Source organism: Anolis sagrei, chromosome 6 (assembly GCF_037176765.1).
Source record: "Anolis sagrei isolate rAnoSag1 chromosome 6, rAnoSag1.mat, whole genome shotgun sequence".
Taxonomy (NCBI): domain Eukaryota; kingdom Metazoa; phylum Chordata; class Lepidosauria; order Squamata; family Dactyloidae; genus Anolis; species Anolis sagrei.
The window spans coordinates 112042292-112063907 of NC_090026.1; the positions used below are offsets into that span (position 1 = coordinate 112042292).

General features: G+C 38.0%; 1 protein-coding gene across 6 annotated transcripts in view; it reads left to right on the forward strand.

Moving 5' to 3' along the window:
- ZEB1 (zinc finger E-box binding homeobox 1) overlaps positions 1 to 21616 on the forward strand; it is a 93986-nt gene that overhangs the window by 53012 nt on the left and 19358 nt on the right. For 4 of the 6 annotated variants that reach the window (XM_067470352.1, XM_060782487.2, XM_067470349.1 and 1 more), the window contains exons 2-4: positions 12756 to 12959; positions 20325 to 20387; positions 21249 to 21410. In XM_067470352.1, coding sequence (XP_067326453.1) covers positions 12756 to 12959; positions 20325 to 20387; positions 21249 to 21410 — 429 coding nt within the window. The remainder of the gene's footprint in view (positions 1 to 12755; positions 12960 to 20324; positions 20388 to 21248; positions 21411 to 21616) is intronic. The other 2 variants (XM_060782488.2, XM_067470350.1) reach the window with 1 other exon arrangement.

Below are 21616 nucleotides of genomic sequence, written 5' to 3' on the forward strand. Positions count from 1 at the left end.
AAAAAATCACAGTAATACTCCGCAAAGCTGGAATTTGTGGAAGAGTATTGAGGCAAAGCCACCGCTGAAACAAACCCAGATCAAAGTTGATTCAGCTACTGCAAAAGTGCATATCAATTATGTGGAGAAAAACAGTTCTGTAGACTGGTGATACCAAAATTGGACTTTTGAGCCATTCCATAAAGTGCTATCTATAGCACAAAGCCAACACTGTTTGTTGTCCTGAAGATATCATCGCCATGATTATGCATTATGATGATACTTTTCCTCAGCGGGAACAGAGAAACAGAACAAGTTGAAGGGACCCAAAAACTGGACAGTTCTAAAGGAAAACCTGTTGTAGTCCACAAGGGCTTGGGTCTGGAATTATCCAGCAGGACAGTGGCCCTAAACAGAGGTCTAAAGTCTAGCAATCCTGATGTACTCTTATCATACAGGGAAGCCAGTGGTGGCAATACTGCTCCTTTAGAACTAGGGCAGCATGGAGCCTTTTCTTGTAGACCTATAGTTGAGTCTTTTCAGCAGGCAGTTGCGAGTCCTTCCAAAGAGAGGGTGATGGAAATGGTCACCACCTCTGGGTGAGTAGCAAGGGTAGGTCTGCTCTGATGTGTTGGCTCTTACAGAAAATTGAAACTTAACATGTGATGGTATCAGCAGCAGAACAATACCTTCTTTTGTATACAACTTACTGAGATTTTGTGTTCATGTACATTCTGGAATTTGCCTTAGAGCATTAAAATGAAATGTTCAACTCCCATGAATCTATTTGTCTTGTTTGTTGGCTGAATGTCATAAGGATAGTTGCTGTGTGTGAAATGGCAGACTTGTCTTCCACTTAAACCTGTCACGTCAGATTTCTTTGAAGTGGGTAGAAGAGGCAGTCTCCAACCCTTTTGGGTATTGAAGTAAGAAGATGTTAAATGCAATAGAGATACAACATATTTGCCAAATTAATGTCGTTTAGTTTCTCTAGTAACAGGCAACATTTGATGAAATTATAGTCAGTTGAGAAGACTATTCAAATACTAATAGAGCTTTCTGCACAGGTTACTTGTTGATTGGAGGTTGAGTGGGCAGCACTTGCCTTAAGGACACATGTTGAAGTACCTAATAGTGTGGAAATCATTCTGTTGGCACTCTGTACATATTTTTTCATGTGCTTCATAAAGTTTAAGATGTTCATTTGACTCTTTTTGAAACTTGACATTACTGCTGTCAATTGTCCCTGCTTAATTATCTTCCTTAATTATTGCAAAGTTTCTGATTTCAATGCAAAAAGAATTGAAAACCACAAGCAGTCCCCAAATTGCAAACATCCAACTTACAAATGACTTATAGTTAAGAACAAGGGTGAAACAGGAAATGAGATGGAAGGGAAATTCACTCCTGAAAGAGTTATCACAGGGAACAGGTTTCTTCACTGAAGCTTTATCACCAATCCTTCTTTCCTCAACAAGCCAAATTTTCAAAATCCAATGATTACAGGGTCAGAAAGTGAGGTGAAATCTTCTGAACAGGGGCACAGACAGCAAAAAACAAAACAAAACAAAAAACCACCACAGGGGTGTTAAACCTTACCTTCCCTATGCTATCCTGTGTGTGTGTGTGTGTGTGTGTAGGTGGAGTTACGCTTTTAAAACGCACCTGTTGGTTTGTTGAACTTTAGAACAAACCAACAGAACTTATTTTTTTCATAACTTGGAGACTGTATTCTGAATCTGAACTCTATCTCAAATTGGTAAAATGATATGAAACACCAACATGAACAATGTGTTTTGTCACTTTGTTAAATATCTCCATCAATTTGGGGAGGAGAGATATGTCCCATCCTACCTTATTGGTATTAAACATTAATACAGTTCATTAGATATTACTAGTGGATCAACTAACATTTTGGACCTATGGAATGAAAATCAGCCGAGTGGTTTTCTGTTTCAACTCAAATCTTTTTTTTATTTCATATTTATGCAAAAGTAACATCTTACACAAAGCATTAATTGGTCTGTGAATAATGGCTTAAAAATTGCAACTTTGCAAAAGGACGTTTGTTTATAATTCTCCCTTTTATTCAGAGATGAGCACACTGGGTGGCTTACTTTTTGTCACTTTTATGGTTTATACTGTGTATTGCCCTTAGATTAGACATGTTACAGTTTTTTTTAATCATGTCAGAAGCAACTTGAGAAACTGAAAGTCGCTTCTGGTGTGAGAGAAGTGGCCATCTTCAGAGACATTGCCCAGGGGATGCCCGAATGTGCTACCATCCTATGAGAGGCTTCTCTCATGTCCCCGCATAGGAAGCTGCAGTTGATAGTCGGTCACTACTTTGGCTACTTTATAGCAGCAAAAGTGCTTCATTCGTAACGTAGCATTTAAAAATATATTACTCAGCCTATTTATGACATTACAAAATATAGAAGTTTTTAATTAGATAATTGTGGGTATACATCCTACAACTGCTGTCAACCTGTCCTATTTTTCTTATTTTTTTCATTTGAGAAGAAAAAAATGATAATTACAAATTCATAATACAAAAAATAAACTGCATTATTTTGATAAAAACAATCAGAATCTTAAGGATACAGCTATCTGCATATATGAATGTGAAATGTGACTCAGTATTGAAAACACTGAACTTTTCAGTAATTTATTGCAAGCAACAAAGGCATTCTAATGTGCTCGGGTTATGAAGTTGGTAGAACCCAATGAGTACAGAAAATATTCCTTGGATTTGAATATTATGTATGTATAATATTGCACAGAAATTTTATCATCCCTATACTACCATTGGAGCCCCCGGTGGCGCAGTGGGTTAAAGCACTGAGCTGCTGAGCTTGTTGATTGAAAGGTCGCAGGTTTGATTCCGGGGAGCGGCGTGAGCTTCCGCTGTCAGCCCTAGCTTCTGCCAACCTAGCAGTTCGAAAACATGCAAATGTGAGTAGATCAATAGGTACCGCTCCGGCGGGAAGGTAACGGCGCTCCATGCAGTCATGCCGGCCACATGACCTTGGAGGTGTCTACGGACAACGCTGGCTCTTCGGCTTAGAAATGGAGATGAGCACCACACCCCAGAGTCAGACATGACTGGGGACTACCTTTACCTTTACCTTTTTATACTACCATACTTACAGGTCTTTATATTATGCTGTTCCTGGCATTTTGAGTGCATAAAACTCTTTTTAAAAAGCATTTCATTGATTACAGAGAAAATGTATTATCAGAGTGTTTTCCCAAGGTGTCCAATTTCTTTGGGTGGGAATATCGTTTCAGCCACAAATATTGCTATTAATTCTTTTCTCCTGGGCTTTTACTGCTCTGCTCTAGATAATCTATCTCTCCAACTATTAAAATAATACTTATAACCAGAATGGCCAGAGGATGTCTTTGAGCAGATTATTTCTAACCGATTTTCAAATTGGGTAATCTGTAAAGAATATTTCAAAAATAACTCTTGATACGTCCAATAATGTTTGGGGAAGTCATTATACATTTTCCTGTTCAATGGAATTAGACATCAGCTGTATTCAGACAGAATCCCATGGTTTAGTGCTACAAGAAAACTCAAGAGGTCTGTCTGCCTTCATATTGCCTTCTCTTTCCTTTCCGTGCAAGGAGTTCAGTAACATCTGGTGCTGTTTTAGATTACCAAAGTTTAGTATGCTATCTATCCTCGTAGTAATATGCTACTTTCCCACAGTGGACTGTGGACAAAGGGTCACAATAAGCATGGTTTGAATAAAATCCAACATTACTTTTGACAAAGCAGTGTTACAAGCATGTCAAGTGTAATGAAGTGAAATAACTCCATAAGCACAGCATACATTCAGTATTACATACTCTAAATATAATATGGAAGTACAAAGTGAAATAAAAAATAAACTGGAAAGTAACCCAGCCTCATTGCTAGCTTTGCTTTTTTTTTTCCCCAGGAAGCTATAGAAGCCTGAGTTAAATACCATTTAGAGATCTTAGGGATGGGGTCTTCTCACTCAGCTTAACATACCTACCAACTTTTCACATATGAAAACTCAAGCATGCATGGCCAAATAACATCAGATTGAGTTAACCTGGGTTATCAATGAGAAAAGGTACACAAGCTAGGAGATGCTGCCATGGTTTTGCTTTTGTGTTTTTTACTGTTTGCACTAGCAGAAGTAAATGTAAAAGGATTAGAGGGGGACTGGGAGGAAAAGATAACAACTGAGACATTTTTAAAGCAGCTGAAAACATGGGAATTGTAGAGGACCAATAAGGGCTGTCCCTATCAAATCAGGATAGTTGGAGTATATAGGCTAAATTGTAGACAGCTGTGTCCTTCTTCTCTCCTCCTAACGAAGTCTGGGAAGCAGCTAGAAGGAAATGCTTGAGATAATAGTAGTAAAACCCTTTTTCCCAGACCTCCAGATCGCCTGGCTGCTAGTTCCTCTCATACTTGTTGACAAAGATATTTCATATAGGATTAAAACTTGCATGGAAAATGTATTTATTATACATAGCCACAGAACTTTATGTATGCATGCTGAAGCTGCTTTCCACCAAAAAAGTACTCAAGGCAGTAGTACAGATTTACAATTAAAATATAAATTTAAAACATAAAAACAACTATGGCAACAGGGAAAATAAATATAAAAATCAATTAAAACTTCCTTAAATATCAAACCAGCTTAAATGCTGGATAAAAATATATTTGACTGCCAACAAGATAAAAGATATTATTTTCTCCCTTTTGATTCTTTTTCATTTTACCTGCTCTGAATTGTGGTTGTTTTTTGAGTTGGGTTTTGCATAGCAATATTTATAGCGTTTTAGATCAGGCCAAGAGCCACGGTGGCACAATGGGTTAAACTCTTGTGCCAAGTAAACTGCTGGCCTGCAGACTTGGAGGTCCGCAAGATGGGGTGAGCTCCTGTCTGTCAGCTCCAGCTTCCCATGCGGGGACATGAGAGAAGCCTCCCACAGGATGGTAACACATCTGGGCATCCCCCTGGGCTATGACCTTGCAGACGGCCAATTCTCTCACATCAGAGGCAACTTACAGTATATTCTCAAGTCTCTTTTGATATGATAAAAAAAGGCCAAGAATGGCTTATGGGGTTCAAATTATTGGTTCCAGAACATCTTTTCTCAGGATTTAGTTTTTGCATCTTGGGTCTGTGGCATGTTGAAAGCCCTGCATGCAGAGCAATTTGATGAAGCCGACTTTTTTGGTAGGTCGCAATTTAGGTAACACTGTAGTCACTGCACTCGTCTCTCATTGTTTCTGACTACATGTATTCCACCAAAGCAGCTATATTTTTATCAGTCTCCTGCTACTCCATAAAATTGTGATTGCAAAGAACTTGACATAGTTCGACAGAGTTTCGTACAGAAATTTACTTTCAAAAGACAGCAGATCTCCCTGACATTCATTGCTTATTTACAAGTTATTGAATAGAGGGAACCATACTGAGAAACCCCTCTCCAAACCCTCAAAAACCTTCGCCTCACTAAGAAGGGGGGTGCCGAGGATATAACCTATAAGGAATATACTTTTGAAGTTGATCATTTGAATGAACAAAACAGGCACCTAATTGTTTACATGAACTAATTTCTGCTTGTAGAAGTTGTTGAACTTCCCTAATACTGTAAATGATGCTGTGTGATTTAAACTTAGCTAGTTTTGTACAGCAGGAAGTACTTTCTAAAAATATATCTTAAGATTTCCATATGCTTTCAGGGATTTTCAGAAATATCTATACTGCCCTCCACTGTTCTTCCAGCTTTAAAACATTCTTGCAATAATCCAGGTGTCAAACGGAATCCTAATTCACAAATCTGATTTTCTGATTGCAAGTCCTGGATAGTATATTTAGTTAAAGGGACTGTATTTTCTATCCAGAATTGAATTATTTGACATATTTACCTATCTAATAGTTCTTTGCATGAATTTCCTTTTACAGAGATCAAAGACTGGGCGCAAAAATGTATCTTACAAAGTCTATACTGCAAACCTATCCAAACATGCTTTGGAACAAATCCTCTAGAATTTGGTTTAGAATTTCATAGGCTAAAAACCTTCGTTGTTGTTTATTTGTTCAGTCTTTTCTGACTCTTTGTGACCTCATGAACCAGCCCTACTCCTCTTTAAAGTGTTTTTCAATTAACATGTGTTTGGTTTACATTTACTGTATATTCCGGCATATAAGAACACTGGGCGTATAAGACGACCCCCAACTTTTCCAGTTAAAATATAGAGTTTGGGATATATTCGCCGTATAAGACTACCCCTTTTCCAACGCACACCAAAAAAAAATTTAAAAAGATTTTATTTCAATATGGTAATTTCCTATTACTGTACCTCCATCTCTGCGTCTCAGATCTCGCACATGCGCACCTGCACCACTTCACTGCAGTCTTCAGAAGTGAGATCTGAGAGGCAGAGGAGGAGGTATGGTAATAGGATACAAGGGCGGGCCAGACAGGTAAAAGAGTTGTGTTTTTCTGGTCCCAGAGGCACTCTATCTCTTTTTTCCATACCCCGGGCACCCCGGACGCCTTCAGCTTGCGCCGCCCTTCACTTACACCTTCCTGGTGAGGCGCCCCTTCACCTCACCATTGGGACCGCATTAAGTTCACGAATCCTGATGAATGGATTTTCTTCTACTGTACTTGTACAGCATCGTCCTTAATGCTTTCATACAGTCGATGTATACAACAGGGACACGGCCATTGCCATTTTTGAGCTTCCCCCACCATATATGGCAACCACAGATTCTCCAATCCGATTGGAAGTTTCAGCACCCGCTCTATAAGACGACTCCCATGTATAAGACTACTCCCACATGTAAGACTACTCCCGTGTATAAGACTGCTCCTGTGTATAAGGCTACTCCTGCCTATAAGATGACCCCCTATATAAGATGACCCCTGACTTTTGAGAAGATTTTCTTGGGTTAAAAAGTAGTCTTATACACCAGAATATATGGTAATCTTAATTTAAAATTTCCTTCACCGTCTATATACTTATCTATGGATCTTCCTAATATTACTAAACCTATTTGCTTGCATAGCACTGGAAACTCAAACCACTAATGGTAGCACAATCTGTTCAATGTGGCATGTTAAATGTGGCAATACTTGGTTAAAGTAGTATACACAAAAGATGTATTTTCCAATTGATTTATTCTGTATATTGGTTTTGCTGTGGAGGAGAGATATATTAATAGCACAGTAAGACATATGTAAGTCTATTCCCTCTTCCTGGTTAACAGTGAGCAATTTTACTCACATCAGCTAAAAAACAGTGGATGCATATGCTGTATGAGCTATCTCAAGTATATGTTCTCCTGGATTAATAACCAAGATGTGTATATAACGTCAGCATTGCCCGTTATATACATTCATTAGGATCCAGACCTAGTAGTATGTAGTTGAACCTGATTTGACTTAATTTAGCTATGACATAAGTTCCATTGATTTAAATGGGTCTGTTGTATGCATGACCAAATCTGGACTTGACGCACTACCGGGAAAAATCTTTAATTATAGAAAATGTGACAGTGCATTTCAGGATGATTTGACCAATTTGTACTGATACATCATTGACTCAATCATTGGCTAATAAGATTTTGCTCTCTCTTTAAACTAAATTATGTTGAAAATGTTCAGTCTTCTGTATTTTTTAAACTTGAACTGGTTATATTCTGAAATATTTACTTCTTTTTTTCATTTCAGAATGACCTTATTTAAAAATGTATGAGGCTATTTATAATTGACTCTGTGGCAGTGATTAAAGAGGTGTGAATAATAGGTTATTGGACGTTGACAGCTCCTTGTTTGCTAGACTGCTGTTAGAACAGTTATGCTGCTCAATCTTACCTCATTTATTCTGAGGTGATATCTGCATTGTGACATGTGCATAGTAAGTTTATGTATTCCTGGAAGGGGGTTGAGTTTGGGGTTAGTGAATTTTATTTTATATTAACATGACTATTTCAGTGTCAGTTTTCATTTATGGGTCTAGTGATAATGTGTTGGTACTTATTCTAATTTTGCCTTTATCTACAAATTAGTAAGTAAATGTGAAATTTGCCCTTGAAATATACTTGATTTGGAATATCTAACGATATATCTGTACCACAATACTTTCACCCTGAAATACTGATTATTTGGCTCTTTTTTCCTGACCAAAATAAAATTGTTAATCCAATTTCCTATCAATAAAGAGGAATTGTAATAGCAAAATAACCAGAAAGCAGTGAATTACTAGATTTGGTACTACTTTCTTTTTTCCTTCTCTATTAACTTCTTGCAAAGTCTTGGAGATGAGAAAGAAAGTACTGTATATATTCAAGTATAAGCCCCCTTTTTAGGCTGACAAAGTTCACCTCGGCTTATCCTTGAGTCAAGATTATTTATTATTTTACTCTGTTATCAGTATTATTTTATTACATTTATTATTTTACTCTATTATTATTATTATTATTATTATTATTATTATTGCATTTACATTATTTTACTCTATTATTATTACATTTATTATTTTACTTTATTGTTTGTTTTTATTACATTTATTATTTTACGCTATTGTTTTTATTACATTTATTATATTACTCTGGATAATTATTATTACATTTATCATTTTACTCTATTATTACTACTATTATTACATTTCCATTATTATACTCTATTATTATTTTTATTACATTTATTATTTTACTCTCTATTATTATTGGAAGGATACATAAACACATTTAGATTGAATGTTAGAATAATGGTTGAATCAGAGTTGGACAGTCTTACCTTAAATTACAGTTTTATATAAATATTCAAAAACATTGAACCTACTGATACCTCAATTAATGTAATTTTATTGGTATCTGTTTTTATTTTGAAATTTACCAATAGCTGATATATTTCTCACCCTTGGCTTATACTCAAGTCAATATGTTTTCCCAGTTTTTGTGGTAAAATTAGGTGCCTCGGCTTATATTCAGGTCAGCTTACACTTGAGTATATACAGTAATGATCTTCCTTGCTTGAGATTAAAGCAGAAAAGTAACCTCCAAAATGCTGGTTTCATTATACACAGGTGGTTGTACATCTGACCACTGTAGCACTTCTTCTGGTGTTCTGTAATGACTGCTAAAAAATACAGCAACTCTTGTTCTCTTCCTCACTATGGTGGGAAAAGCAATGGGGATCTGTACTTCTTTTAGTTTACCAGGACGGACTAAGTTCCCTTCCATCTGGGCTGCTCAGAGTAGGGAAGGAAACACCTTACTTGAGTATCACTCTTTCCCCCTCTTTTGTCCAGGCCATGTCCTGTCTCACCTGTTGCAGTTATTGTGGCTTCTGCTACCATTTCCTCCTCTGCCAGCAAAGCCCAATGCTTACATTCCTGTTACGGTTACTTCTCTTGTGAAAGCTGTGCACTCCTGTCCTCCAACTTTTAGCCTGCCAGTGACATTGTATGGCTGCTCCAGAGCCACCAATACAGGACATGGTGGCTGCAATCACTAGACCTTGGGTCCACTATTGCTCTCCTGTTGTATGAGAACCAGTGGCTGCCAGTAAAGGAGCTGGAATAGGAGCTTTGGACTTGATGGCCGAGGAGGTGACAGTTGCAGTAGCCACAGAAGGACAGAATTGGGTGAGAGAACACAGTTTGAGCAAAGGAGTGATATTTCACTTGTGAGTAAGCCACCATTTCAGACTGTAATTCATGTGTCAAAGCTTGTTGTGATTTGAATGGCAACAAGATCTAACATGTAAATTTGCACTCTGTATGAATAAACTGTTTTGACCCTCTAGAGCAGTGGTTCTCAACCTGGGGTCCCCAGATATTTTTGGCCTTCAGCTCCCAGAAATTCTAACAGCTGGTAAACTGGCTGGGATTTCTGGGAGTTGTAAGCCAAAAACATCTGGGGACCCCAGGTTGAGAACCACTGCTCTAGAGGCACGTTGTGAAACTATTTTGATATGTGGACTTTGTATTAATATACACTACGGCACCCAAATGTACTAGTGTTTCCAGAAGTCTATCATATAGACCAGGGGCCCTCAAACTTTTTAAACAGAGGGCCAGGTTACTGTCCCTCAAACTGCTGGAGGGCTGTATTATAATTTTTAGGAAACATGAATGAATTCCTATGCACATTGCATATATCTTATTTGTAGTGCAAAAACATTTTAAAACAATACAATAATTAAAATAAACAATTTTAACAAATATAAACCTATTTAGTATTTCAATGGGAAGTGTGGGACTGCTTTTGGCTGATGGATTGTTGTTGTGTGCTTTCAAGTCATTTCAGACGTAGGTTGACCCTAAGCGAGGGCCGAGTAAATGACCGTGGAGGGCTGTATCTGGCCCTCGGGCCTTAGTTTGAGAAACCCTGATATAGACCTTATGCTGCAAATAAATGGCTAGATAGTTTCATGATGATCTTTAGAGATACAGCTACCTTTGTTTTCTTTACAGCTCCAACAGGCAAGCTTGGTTCATGTTGGGTACCCTCTAGCTTTATCTAGTTGTGCACATACTGGCAGATAGTTTCTGAAGAAATCTGCAATAAAGGTACAAAAAGGGCTGACATATTTTGTTTTTTATATATGAGTATGTTTACTTAAAGACTTGAATATTAGAATACTGTTGATATTGCCATATTAGAAATCATTGTTATAAATGAGTTCAGAATAATTAAACGAATGGCAGTACCTATTGAATGGTGCTTGTATTTTAAATTGATGGGTAACCTGATGCTTTACGAATTTAAAAGAGGCCTGTCCTGTAACTTCCAAACTGCAGTGTTTGTGGAGACAGTATACAGCCCTTCGTTTCTAAAATTATTTCACCTACTCTTCATAGTCCTTTCCATAGTCCTTTTGGAAAGCCTTTCTGCTTTCTTCATTTATCATATCTCTATAGAAGTACTCCAAAATCCACCGTATAGGACAACATTCCTATGTGCTACATACACACTTTTAATGACGATCTGCCTAGTGCTATCCTGGTACAAGGAAATTGGTCACCACTCAACCAATTGTAGAATTCTACATTTCTTAGTTGTAACGTGTAGAATGATGGTATATGTACATAGTTTATAGAAGCTGCTATCAGTGTTTTTGTGTAATACTGTTTTTTTAAGATAGATTAGTGATATTAGCATGCGTAGAGTTGAAGCTGGTCTTTTCCCCAGGCTGTGTCAGTGCAATTATTAGCAGTCTCACTTGTACAAGTTGTTGTTGTTGTTCATTCATTCAGTCGTTTCTGACTCTTCGTGACCTCATGGACCAGCCCACGCCAGAGCTCCCTGTTGACCGTCACCACCCCCAGCTCCTTCAAGGTCAATCCAGTCACTTCAAGGATGCCATCCATCCATCTTGCCTTTGGTCGCCCCCTCTTCCATTTTCCTTCCATTTTCCCCAGCATAATTGTCTTCTCTAAGCTTTCCTTTCTTCTCATGATGTGGCCAAAGTACTTTATCTTGGCCTCTACTATCCTTCTGTCCAGTGAGCAGTTGGGCTTTATTTCCTGAAGTATAGACTTGTATCTTCTTGCTGTCCAAGGCACTCTCAGAACTTTCCTCCAGCACCACAGTTCAAAAGCATCTATCCTCCTTCGCTCAGCCTTCATATGGTCCAGCTCTCACATCCATAGGTGACTATGGGGAATACCATTGCTTTAACTTGTACAAGTACTTGTAAGCAAATATTCCACCAATCTATCTAGGAATAGTAACTGAGTAATTTTGATTTCTGCTTCCACTATTTGGGTAATTGTGAATCCTATGCAGCAAGTAGTTATAATCCACTGGTTCCCAACATTATTGTGACCAGGGACCACTTTGACCAGGGACCTCTCTCCAACATTAGTATCAAAAGGGTTACAAATCGGGTTTTGGTCATTTTTAGATTCAGTTTGGTTATTTGGGATGCTGATTCAGAAAATTTCATTGGCTAGGGCACATCAGGTGTAGTTTCAGAAACAGAACCTTTGCCATCCAGTAGTCGCCATCTGCTCGCCCACAGAAAACCATATTTAATGATCTAGAGCTGATATGGTAGTAGTAATCTTTCGTGGATAGTCAGGCTTTCCCCTCCCGACATCACCATTGCCTTGGCACTATAAGAGGGTTTCATGAGGCCAGTTGCTCTCATTGCCACGTGGTTTTGAGGCAACGCTATAGCAATGGTGAAAATAAAGCGGGGGAAATACAACAAGGCATAAATTAATATAAAATAATAATAATAATAATAATAATAATAATAATAATAATAATAATTGTTTTTCTCCATTGGAGCTTCTATGGACAGAGTTGTCAGATTGGGATAACAAATAAGCATCCTTTCCTGTAGTTTTATGGGAAAAGATTGCAGGGACAGTGTCTTGTGAGGAATATAGCAAAGGAAAGTATTGCTACTCACCTAGTCAATGTTCCTGAAACAAAAGAGAAATCATCTGGAACTCTAATGAAAGATAATTCCAGAACTGGGATTAGTCAGATTTTACCAGCTGTTTCTATAATGCTTATCTGTTCCGAAAAAATATAAATGGCTGCAGATTTTGTTTTCAGTGCATTTCAATACGCCCTTGGAACATGAAGTAATTAAGGAATTAGTTAAAGTGAACATAACTTAAAGGCTTTTCTTCTTTCATTAATAACTTTAACATACTACCAAATGTCTAGAATTGGTATTTGGTACTCTTACTAGAAAGTAACCACTGCTGAATAGCATAGGTACATTTATCTTTCTTCCTTGTATCTCTACAGTTACCAATTACAACAACATCGTAGAAACAAATTCAGATTCAGATGATGAAGACAAATTGCACATTGTTGAAGAGGAAAGTATAACAGATGCAGCAGATTGTGATAACAGTGTGCCAGACGATGACTTGCCAAAAGACCCTACAGTATTACCAGAATGCAGTGAAAGTGCAAACAGTTGCTGGGAAGATGATGGTATGTGTCAAGGTATGTGTCTTTACCTTATGTCATACCTATTGTTTTTTTAAAAAAATGTATTGCATTGAAATGATTGCTTTCATTCCATATTAAAAATGAAGAAAAGGAAACTGCTATGATTACTAAATTGAAAATTAGTCATTTAACACCCTAGTTCAAACAGCACTTCATACATCCATCCTATATAACTTGTGACGGAAATTAACACAGCAGGAAATAAATTACCATCACATAGAACAGGTGAACTATGAATTCCCCAGGTCAAGAATTTGAGGTGTACTTCATTGTGGAAAACTGCACAAAATACATTTTGTAGATAAGTGAATGGGGAACAAATGAGAAAGGGACAGGCGGCATTTCAAGTGACAAAGTACAAGGTGGCTACTATAGATGGTGAAATGAACAAATGTTGGGCTTGCCACAGTCCCAAAATTTTGATCTGTATTTGTATCAGTTGGTGAACATGGCAAATTCATCCAAATAGGTTGCGTTATAGTTTGATTATTATTTCTCTGAACATTTCTCAAAAATAAGTAGACCTCGCTTAACAAAGTAGACATGTTTCTGTGCATTTGGTAGAAGAGGCAGAGATAAAATGGAAAGAAAAGAGGTAAATTTATCCACAGCAAAATAAGAAGAGACGTTCAAACAGCTACAGCAAACCTTTTATACAAAACTAAGTAAAAACATGAACATATGAAATGGTCTGATTAGTATGGCAGGATTTAAAAAGACTTTGGCAAAAGGAGCTTTACCATCATCAGATGCATTAACTAAGGTACCTCCCCCCCCCTCCACCTCAAAAAAAAAAAACCCTTTTCCTACTATTCACACTTTTGCAACCATTTTTCCTTGGTACAAGTTATTTATCATTTCACTTACAAGTTTTATGCAGACCGTTCCCTAAAGTTCATACTTTTGAGTTGTGAACTGCAGAATGCTGAAAAGTCTGGGTTTATTTATTTATTTATTTGAAATTTATTTCAATTCCTTTTAGGTTTTTCAAGTCCAAATTTAGTGAGTTTGAACAAAAGGCAAACTTGATGACTTGCTCCTATGTCTCTGTGAATTGATTGGCTGCTCAGTGTGAAAAATAGGCTGGACAGCTTCACTCCAGCAAAAAAGAAAACAGGTCTCACAAGGCAAGGTCTGCGGTTTGACCGCCTTGTGGCAGCAAAATGGAAAGGGCTACTCATCTGGAACCTATGCATCCCATACCTCAGGAGGAGAAGGAAGAAAGTCTTGTCCAGATTTCAGTAAATTCCTCGTATGTTTCATCCAGGACTCCTAGCCATATGGCTGAGTACTGAAAGAGGTATATGTGGAGCTTATGGCATAGCATAAAAGAGGTCCCTAGTTCAGTTTCATAGAATTGTATCCAATTATATGCAAACACACCTATACAAGCGGGGAGTGCACTCCTGTAGCTGCATTTAGGTATTGATTCATGGAGCTGGTGAATAGAATAAGGGTCCTTGAGTTGTTGCGCTTCCCCCTCATTCTTGCCAAAGCTCAAAATAAAAACAAAAAAAGACCACAGGCACAATGCAGATCCTACAAAAAGGTGTACAAACGCCCTGTCCAGCACTGTCGTGTTGATAAAACTACGCCTGTTTGTCTTCCAGCAGTTATCATACGAACATCAAAAGAAGAAGAAAAAACGATACATTCTGGTAGAAAAAACGATACAGACTGCTAGACTTAGAAGATGCCACCACATAGCTATTTTCTATTCCATTTTTCTCTAGTCTCTGTGGGCAATGTTCTCACAGTGACTCACATTTGTACTCACATTAGAAAGGTATTGCAATCTCTGCCAAAGCGTGTGAAGTCACCTGTTTAGGGAGATGATTGCATCATAAGGGCTAGACTAATTTATCTATACAGAGAGAATGATGCTGTTTCATTCTACAGCCAGGTATTTCATTTTGATCCCGTAGATTAAAATATATCGCAAATGTTTGGTCAGTTTTCTTTAACAATATATTTTTATCAAGGCCAAGAAGACAAGGTCTGGTTTCTTCAGTGGCAGTTTTTTTTCAATTAGGCCACCTGTTTACTTGTTTGATTTTTATATTGCTGCAGGAGCCAGAATTGTTTCTAAAGAAGCCTTAGAACTAAGCTCCTTTATTACTATGCAATGCCCCTGGCATCTATTAGTTTACCCATTCTGTTGATGGTATTCTAACAGCATAATACGTGTGCCAGATATCCTGCAGCTAATACAGTGGCACTGTTTTGCCAGAGGTTATTCACTGTGCCAACATGTCATCTTATTCTGTCAGTTCATGGGGATTTATTCGGAATCCCATCTTCATTCATTCAGCCAATGTATTTTGAAGACAGGATTGAACTGTCATAGAATCTCAGATACAAATTCTGTGTAGGAATTATCCCTCCAAACCTTTATTTTCTAAAACCCAGATTTCAGGATGTGGGTAATAAAACTACACAAAATATTGAAGACTGCATGTGTTTTTCAGTCAGTCAATAGCCTTTTTTTCGGTCAACAAACCATCAGCTGAAGTCAAGTGAGAATAAAATGGTGGAATACAACATTTGAATAATTAATAACATAGCATTTGGCTTATAATTAATGATTATAATTAATAATTAGTAAGAACATCACCCCTAGCCTTGTCTTACTCAACTGCCAAGTATGCCTGCCCTGTTTGGCATAAGTCTGCCCATGCTAAGCAGGTGAACATAGCATTGAATGAAACATGCAGAATAATCACAGGATGTCTTAAACCTACACCTTTTGATAAACTCTACAAGCTAGCTGGCATTGCCCCCCACCCCCACCCCCGATGTGCGACGGGAAGTTGCTGCTAAATGTGAGAGAAATAAGATTGAACACTGTGAAAGCCATCCACTACATGGCTACCAGCCTCCTCCCAGTAGACTCAAATCAAGGAAAAGCTTTATGAGAACTACCACTCCTCTTTCCGTCCCCCCAGCAACAGCAAGGGTATCCCTCTGGATAGCTAAACCAGGAAATCCCAACTGGATGGCCCCCCATGAGGGTCTTCCTCCAGGGGCAAACCAAGAATGGGCAACTTGGAAGTCCCTGAACAGACTCAGAAGTGGAGTGGGCAGATCAAAAGACAACCCGGCAAAATGGCACTCCACACCTTGTGTGACTGTGGAGCAGAACAGACAACTCCACATCTGTATGCTCGTCCACTATGCCATGCCTCATGTACAGAGGAAGAATTGTTGGAGGCTACAAACAATGCCATTGCTGTTGCCCGTTTTTGGTCAAAAGATATTTAGCTCAGCCGCCTGCGCTTCTTCTATTTTTATCAATTTTATACTAATTTATGCAATGCTTTAGATACGAAATAAATAAAAAAATAAAAAATAAAAAATGATAACCAATATCTTCATTCTCCATTGTGATTTTGTAATTCAGATGTTGTCTACCTGCTTGTAAAGAGCCATGTCATTTCTGATGTGATTCTTGTTGGAATGGAAAGAATGATAAAAGTCAATATTTAAATCCTTTCAAATAGCCATGCCTTAGTTAACAACACCTGTGAAACGGTACTTTTATTGCTACCCATTACCCACTTTTCTTCTAAGTCCTCTGTCTCTAGCTGGACTGTTTTTAGCTGCATCAACCATAAGCAGATATTGAAGGAATTATGTAAAAACACAGACTAATGATTGCGATTACAGCAGTCTTACCAGCTACTCCCAGCATATTTTTTAAAAATAATGATATATATGATATGTTTGTCCACCAAAAGGAAATTATAAGTAAAATGGAGGCTGGTAAAAGAAAAAAATATCTCTAGATGCATTTTGGAAGAAGATTTCAAATGAACTTTATGTATTCTTCCAACAGGCTTTTGGGGAAGGGTAAAGGGAGGCTCTGTGAGTGTGGGTGGGATTGAGCGATGATAGAGAGTTTTCAAAGCCATTTTAATGTATTTGCTGTATTTTAGTTCTGTTTTTACCACACTGTTACTATTTAATTGATTGTTTTTTTAGCTTTTGTATTGCTGTTTTTAAACTGTTAAGTGTGGATAGATGTTAGCTGCCTTGAGTCCCTATGGGGAGAAAGGTGGGATATAAATAAAGATAATAATAATAATTATGTCCTTTACTCATATGCTGACTTTCTCCTGAAGTGGGACCCACTTCATTGTGTTTTGTAATTTAATACAATTAAAAACAGTATGAAATTATTTGGGGGAAAAGATACGAAAGGTAAAAACACACTAATAACATGGAACTTTTTAATTTTTTGGCAGCTCGGGGAGTTTTATCACTTAACCAGGCGTGTTTGGTTTTTCTTCAAACTATTTTGTTTACTATTTATTTATTTGTCGTCTCAGGAGCAACCAGACATTTGTATTATATTTTTAACAAAACAAACAAACAAACAAACGGACAAAACACAAAGTTTGCAAGCTTGGTAGTTGATTAAATGTCCTTTGACCAGTAGCTGGCCACTTGGAGTGCCTCTGGTGTTGCCGCAAGGAGGTCCTCCATTGTGCATGTAGCAGGGCGCAGGTTGCATTGCAGCAGGTGGTCTGTGGTTTGCTCTTCTCCACACTTGTATGTCGTGGATTCCACTTGGTAGCCCCATTTCTTAAGATTGGCTCTGCATCTCGTGGTGCCAGAACGCAGTCTATTCAGCGCCTTCCAGGTCACCCCGTTTTCTGTGTGCCCAGGGGGGAGTCTCTCATTTGGTATCAGCCATTGATTGAGGTTCTGGGTTTGAGCCTGCCACTTTTGGACTCTCGCTTCCTGGGGTGTTCCAGTGAGTGTCTCTGTAGAATCTTAGAAAACTATTTCTTGATTTAAGCTGGCTGATACCCAAACAAGGGATGAGCTGGAGATGTCACTGCCTTGGTCCTTTCACTATTGGCTGCTTCCAGGTGGTGCAATACTGACTAGACAGTGTTGTTTCTCCAGTGGTGTAGGGCACAGACACCCTGTGATAATGCGGCATGTCTCATTAAGAGCCACATCCACTGTTTTAGCGTGGTGAGATGTGTTCCACACTGGACATGCGTACTCAGCCGCAGAGTAGTATAGCGCAAGGGCAGATGTCTTCACTGTGTCTGGTTGTGATCCCCAGGTTGTGCCAGTCAGCTTTCGTATTATATTGTTTCTAGCACCCACCCTTTGCTTGATATTCAGGCAGTGCTTCTTGTAGGTCAGAGCACGGTCCAGGGTAACTCCCAGGTATTTGGGTGTGCTGCAATGCTCCAGTGGGACTCCTTCGAAGGTAATCCTCAGAGCTCGGGATGCTTGTCATTTTGTTTATTTACTCAAAGCTTGTTGTTTCATTTCACTTGGTCATATTGTTAGTTTTGAATTAGAAATTTAGCTGAAACATGTGGAACTGTTCCTCTTTTTTGTGATGTAGGTATTGATCCTTATTCTTTCCATGTTATGTCTACATCTGGTATCCAGTTTTCTGTTAAAGAAGTAATGCTCAGGAACACATCCACTACATTTACTGAAGAGTATTTGTCCCTAGTTTAAATTGCCATCACCATGATTATCTCGATGTATATCTCAATTCCACCCACCCATCCCCCTTCAGATTATTTTGTGGTTGAAAAAAGGGTGAGAGCGGCTGTGAGAAACAAGCTGAATGAATTACTGATGTCATCTAGTCACAATGTACAATTCCATGAATGAAGCAGAGTGATTGCATATTAGAACCCTAGGTGTGGAGGGGCATTTATTTCCACTTTAAAATACATATTTGCAATTCTCTGCAGGTCAGCGAGATAAGAGGGCATTATCTATGTATTTGAGGCATATATATTTATACTGTATATATCTCAGGACAACTTTCACTGGTGAAGTTGATTTTTGTTTGAATAATTTGACCTTAAACAACAGCTCTTTTAATAAAAGTGCTCATCTAGTAGCTAGGTCATTTTCCAGGGAAGAAAGTAGAATTTCTGAAATGTGGATGTTGCCCGGGAATAGTTTCACATCCTCTAGTGTCATGTTCAGGTTTGTGCTTAAACTTAATTTAATTTCCAGTCATATGTTTAAGGCCAAGGCTATTTACAGAGGTATGCTGTGAATTTTTAGGGGTTGTCATGCAAATGGCATCAGCAACCTTTCCAAGGCCTTTTCCATAGTCATCCCTGCACTCTAGTATGCTTTTTCTGCCTTTGGTGGTCAAACAAGCCATTTTAAAAATATATACATCAGTAAGAATAGTGGATTACTGAGTGGAATCTCACATATTATTCCATTCTCCATGTCTACATACTTATGATTTAGAGGATTCCAGATTTCAGCTGCCTTGAAAACATCTTTGTTTTGGGGTTTTTAAAAAAAATTATAGGATGACATATAACATGAATAAACAATGCTTAATATTGAGAGGTGGGGTACATGTATCCATAATCAGTGTAGGGTTGGTATTCAACATGCAATAGGTTTTTGGGTTTGTTTGTTTTTTCAGATTACTACCAGCATTACTTAGAATTCAGTTTTGATCATTATATCTTATAAAAAATGTTGATTATGGTTATTAAATTTATTAGCACGTATAAAGGTAAAGGTTTCCCCATGACATTAAGTCCAGTTGTGTCTGACTCTAAGGAGTGGTTCTCATTTCCATTTCTAAGCCGAAGAGCTGGCGTTGTCCGTAGACACCTCATAGGTCATGTGACCGACATGACTGCATGGAGCTCCAGAGCAGTACCTATTGATGTACTCACATTTGCATGTTTCAAACTGCTAGGTTGGCAGAAGCTGGGGATAACAGGGGGAGCTCACTTGACTTGCCAGATTCAAACCACCGACCTTTCAGTCAGCGGGTTCAGCAGCTCAGCGGTTCAATCCGCTACCTCCTAGCATGTATATTGCATACTTAATTATATTTGGGTCCTGTCCTTCATTCAGTATTTTCCACATTTTCCTTTAGTTCCTTGGCTTTAAGATAATTAGAAATCATACACAATGTTTTGTTATTGCACTAAATACATACATTTAGTAATCTGAAAATTTCCTAACGCAGTATCAATCAATCAATCAATCAATGATTTATTACGGTCTTTGACTCACTAGGTTGAGGGTCTCTTTCCAGTAGGATTTGACATGGAATGCTAAGCAGTGCTTTGCTGCTGCCTTATGCAATAGTCTGGTGAATGAGCCAAGGCCACGGGGTTAGTGGCAACCACCATTCTTATTGTTTGCTTTCTATTAAAATAGCAAAATCTTGTGTTTCTAAAAGCAGGATGACCGAAAACTTCTGCTCACATGATGATCATGGGCATCCACAGTGTTGCTGCTTCTGAGGGAGTAATTTTGATTTAATGAGTCTAAAATGATTCAGAAAGAGTTTCTGAATTTTGCAAAGGTTTTATCTTTTCTTCTGTTGCATTTTAGGTAGCAAAGAAGCAAAAGAAATCCTGGGGCCTGAAGCTCAAGCTGATGAATCTGCATGTGCAGGTATTTTTTTCCCAAATGCCTTCATTTCTGTTTGTGATACCAGCATATCCTTGAGCTTTGCATCATTACTTGAGAAGGAAATTCCTTGAGAACGGAAGGAATTCTTCCTTTTGATCTCCTTTCATCTGTCTTCCTATCTGATGGTGTGGCTGTGCACGCTGCACTTAAGGTTTAAGCTGCAGAAATACTGCTATTGAGGATGCTCAGCTTAGGCTCCCATTAGAGCAGTTTTGAGGCGTTGCTAATAAATTATGCAATGCAATCCCTTCTCCTCATTGCTATAACTCTGCAGTCTCTTAGCTGCTTTTTTGGTTCAAGGAGCAAGTGCGCTATATGAACAGTTTATTTCTGGTCTGCTGCAGATAACAACAGAGCACTGAGTAGCTGAGGTAATATTAGCTATAGTGTTTTAATATTACATTTTAAGCTCAACAGTGTTCATAAAATTGGCTTACATAATCAGCCACCCTATGACAGGACTGGTTTATTTAGTACTTTTCTTTTTATGTATTCATATGGAAAATAATGAATCATTCCATATTTTTAAACTAGCTCTATATCATAATTCTTGACTGAATAATGTACCCCCAACATATATGCGATCTCCTATTGTCTTGATGTATGCTTCAAGCTCTTGTGAATATCTTAAGAATGAACACACTGATTATGAAAAATCCAAAGTGTTAGAAGAAAAATAAGACATTAAATACACAAAAAAGGAAAATCTACCAGAATACAATTTTTTAGATTTTTCTCAGGAGTCATGAAAGGTAATGAACTGTCTTCTTTAGAAATGAATATTTGTTCCTAAATATTGGTTTGCTATAACATCTGTTAATGTTTACATATGGTCCCTCCTAGCTAAAGAAGATGAATGTGATTCTGATGCAGAAAATGAACAAAATCATGACCCTAATGTTGAAGAATTTCTGCAGCAAGAAGATACAGCGGTTATCTACCCTGAAGCACCTGAAGATGATCAAAGGCAAGGCACGCCAGAAGCCAGTGGCCAAGATGAAAATGGTAAATGACATGCCAGTTTCTGATTCTAAGATGGTTTAATTGGAAACGTAAATAGTGTATCTGTAATAGTAGAAGAATATAAGAACTGAACCAGATTGAGATATTGGCAACTAGACTAACAGAAGTGATGTCTATGCCCTATCCTCCCCTCTAAGTTTCTGAAAATGGTACACAAAGTATGTGTAACCGTGATGAATGGGGTGACC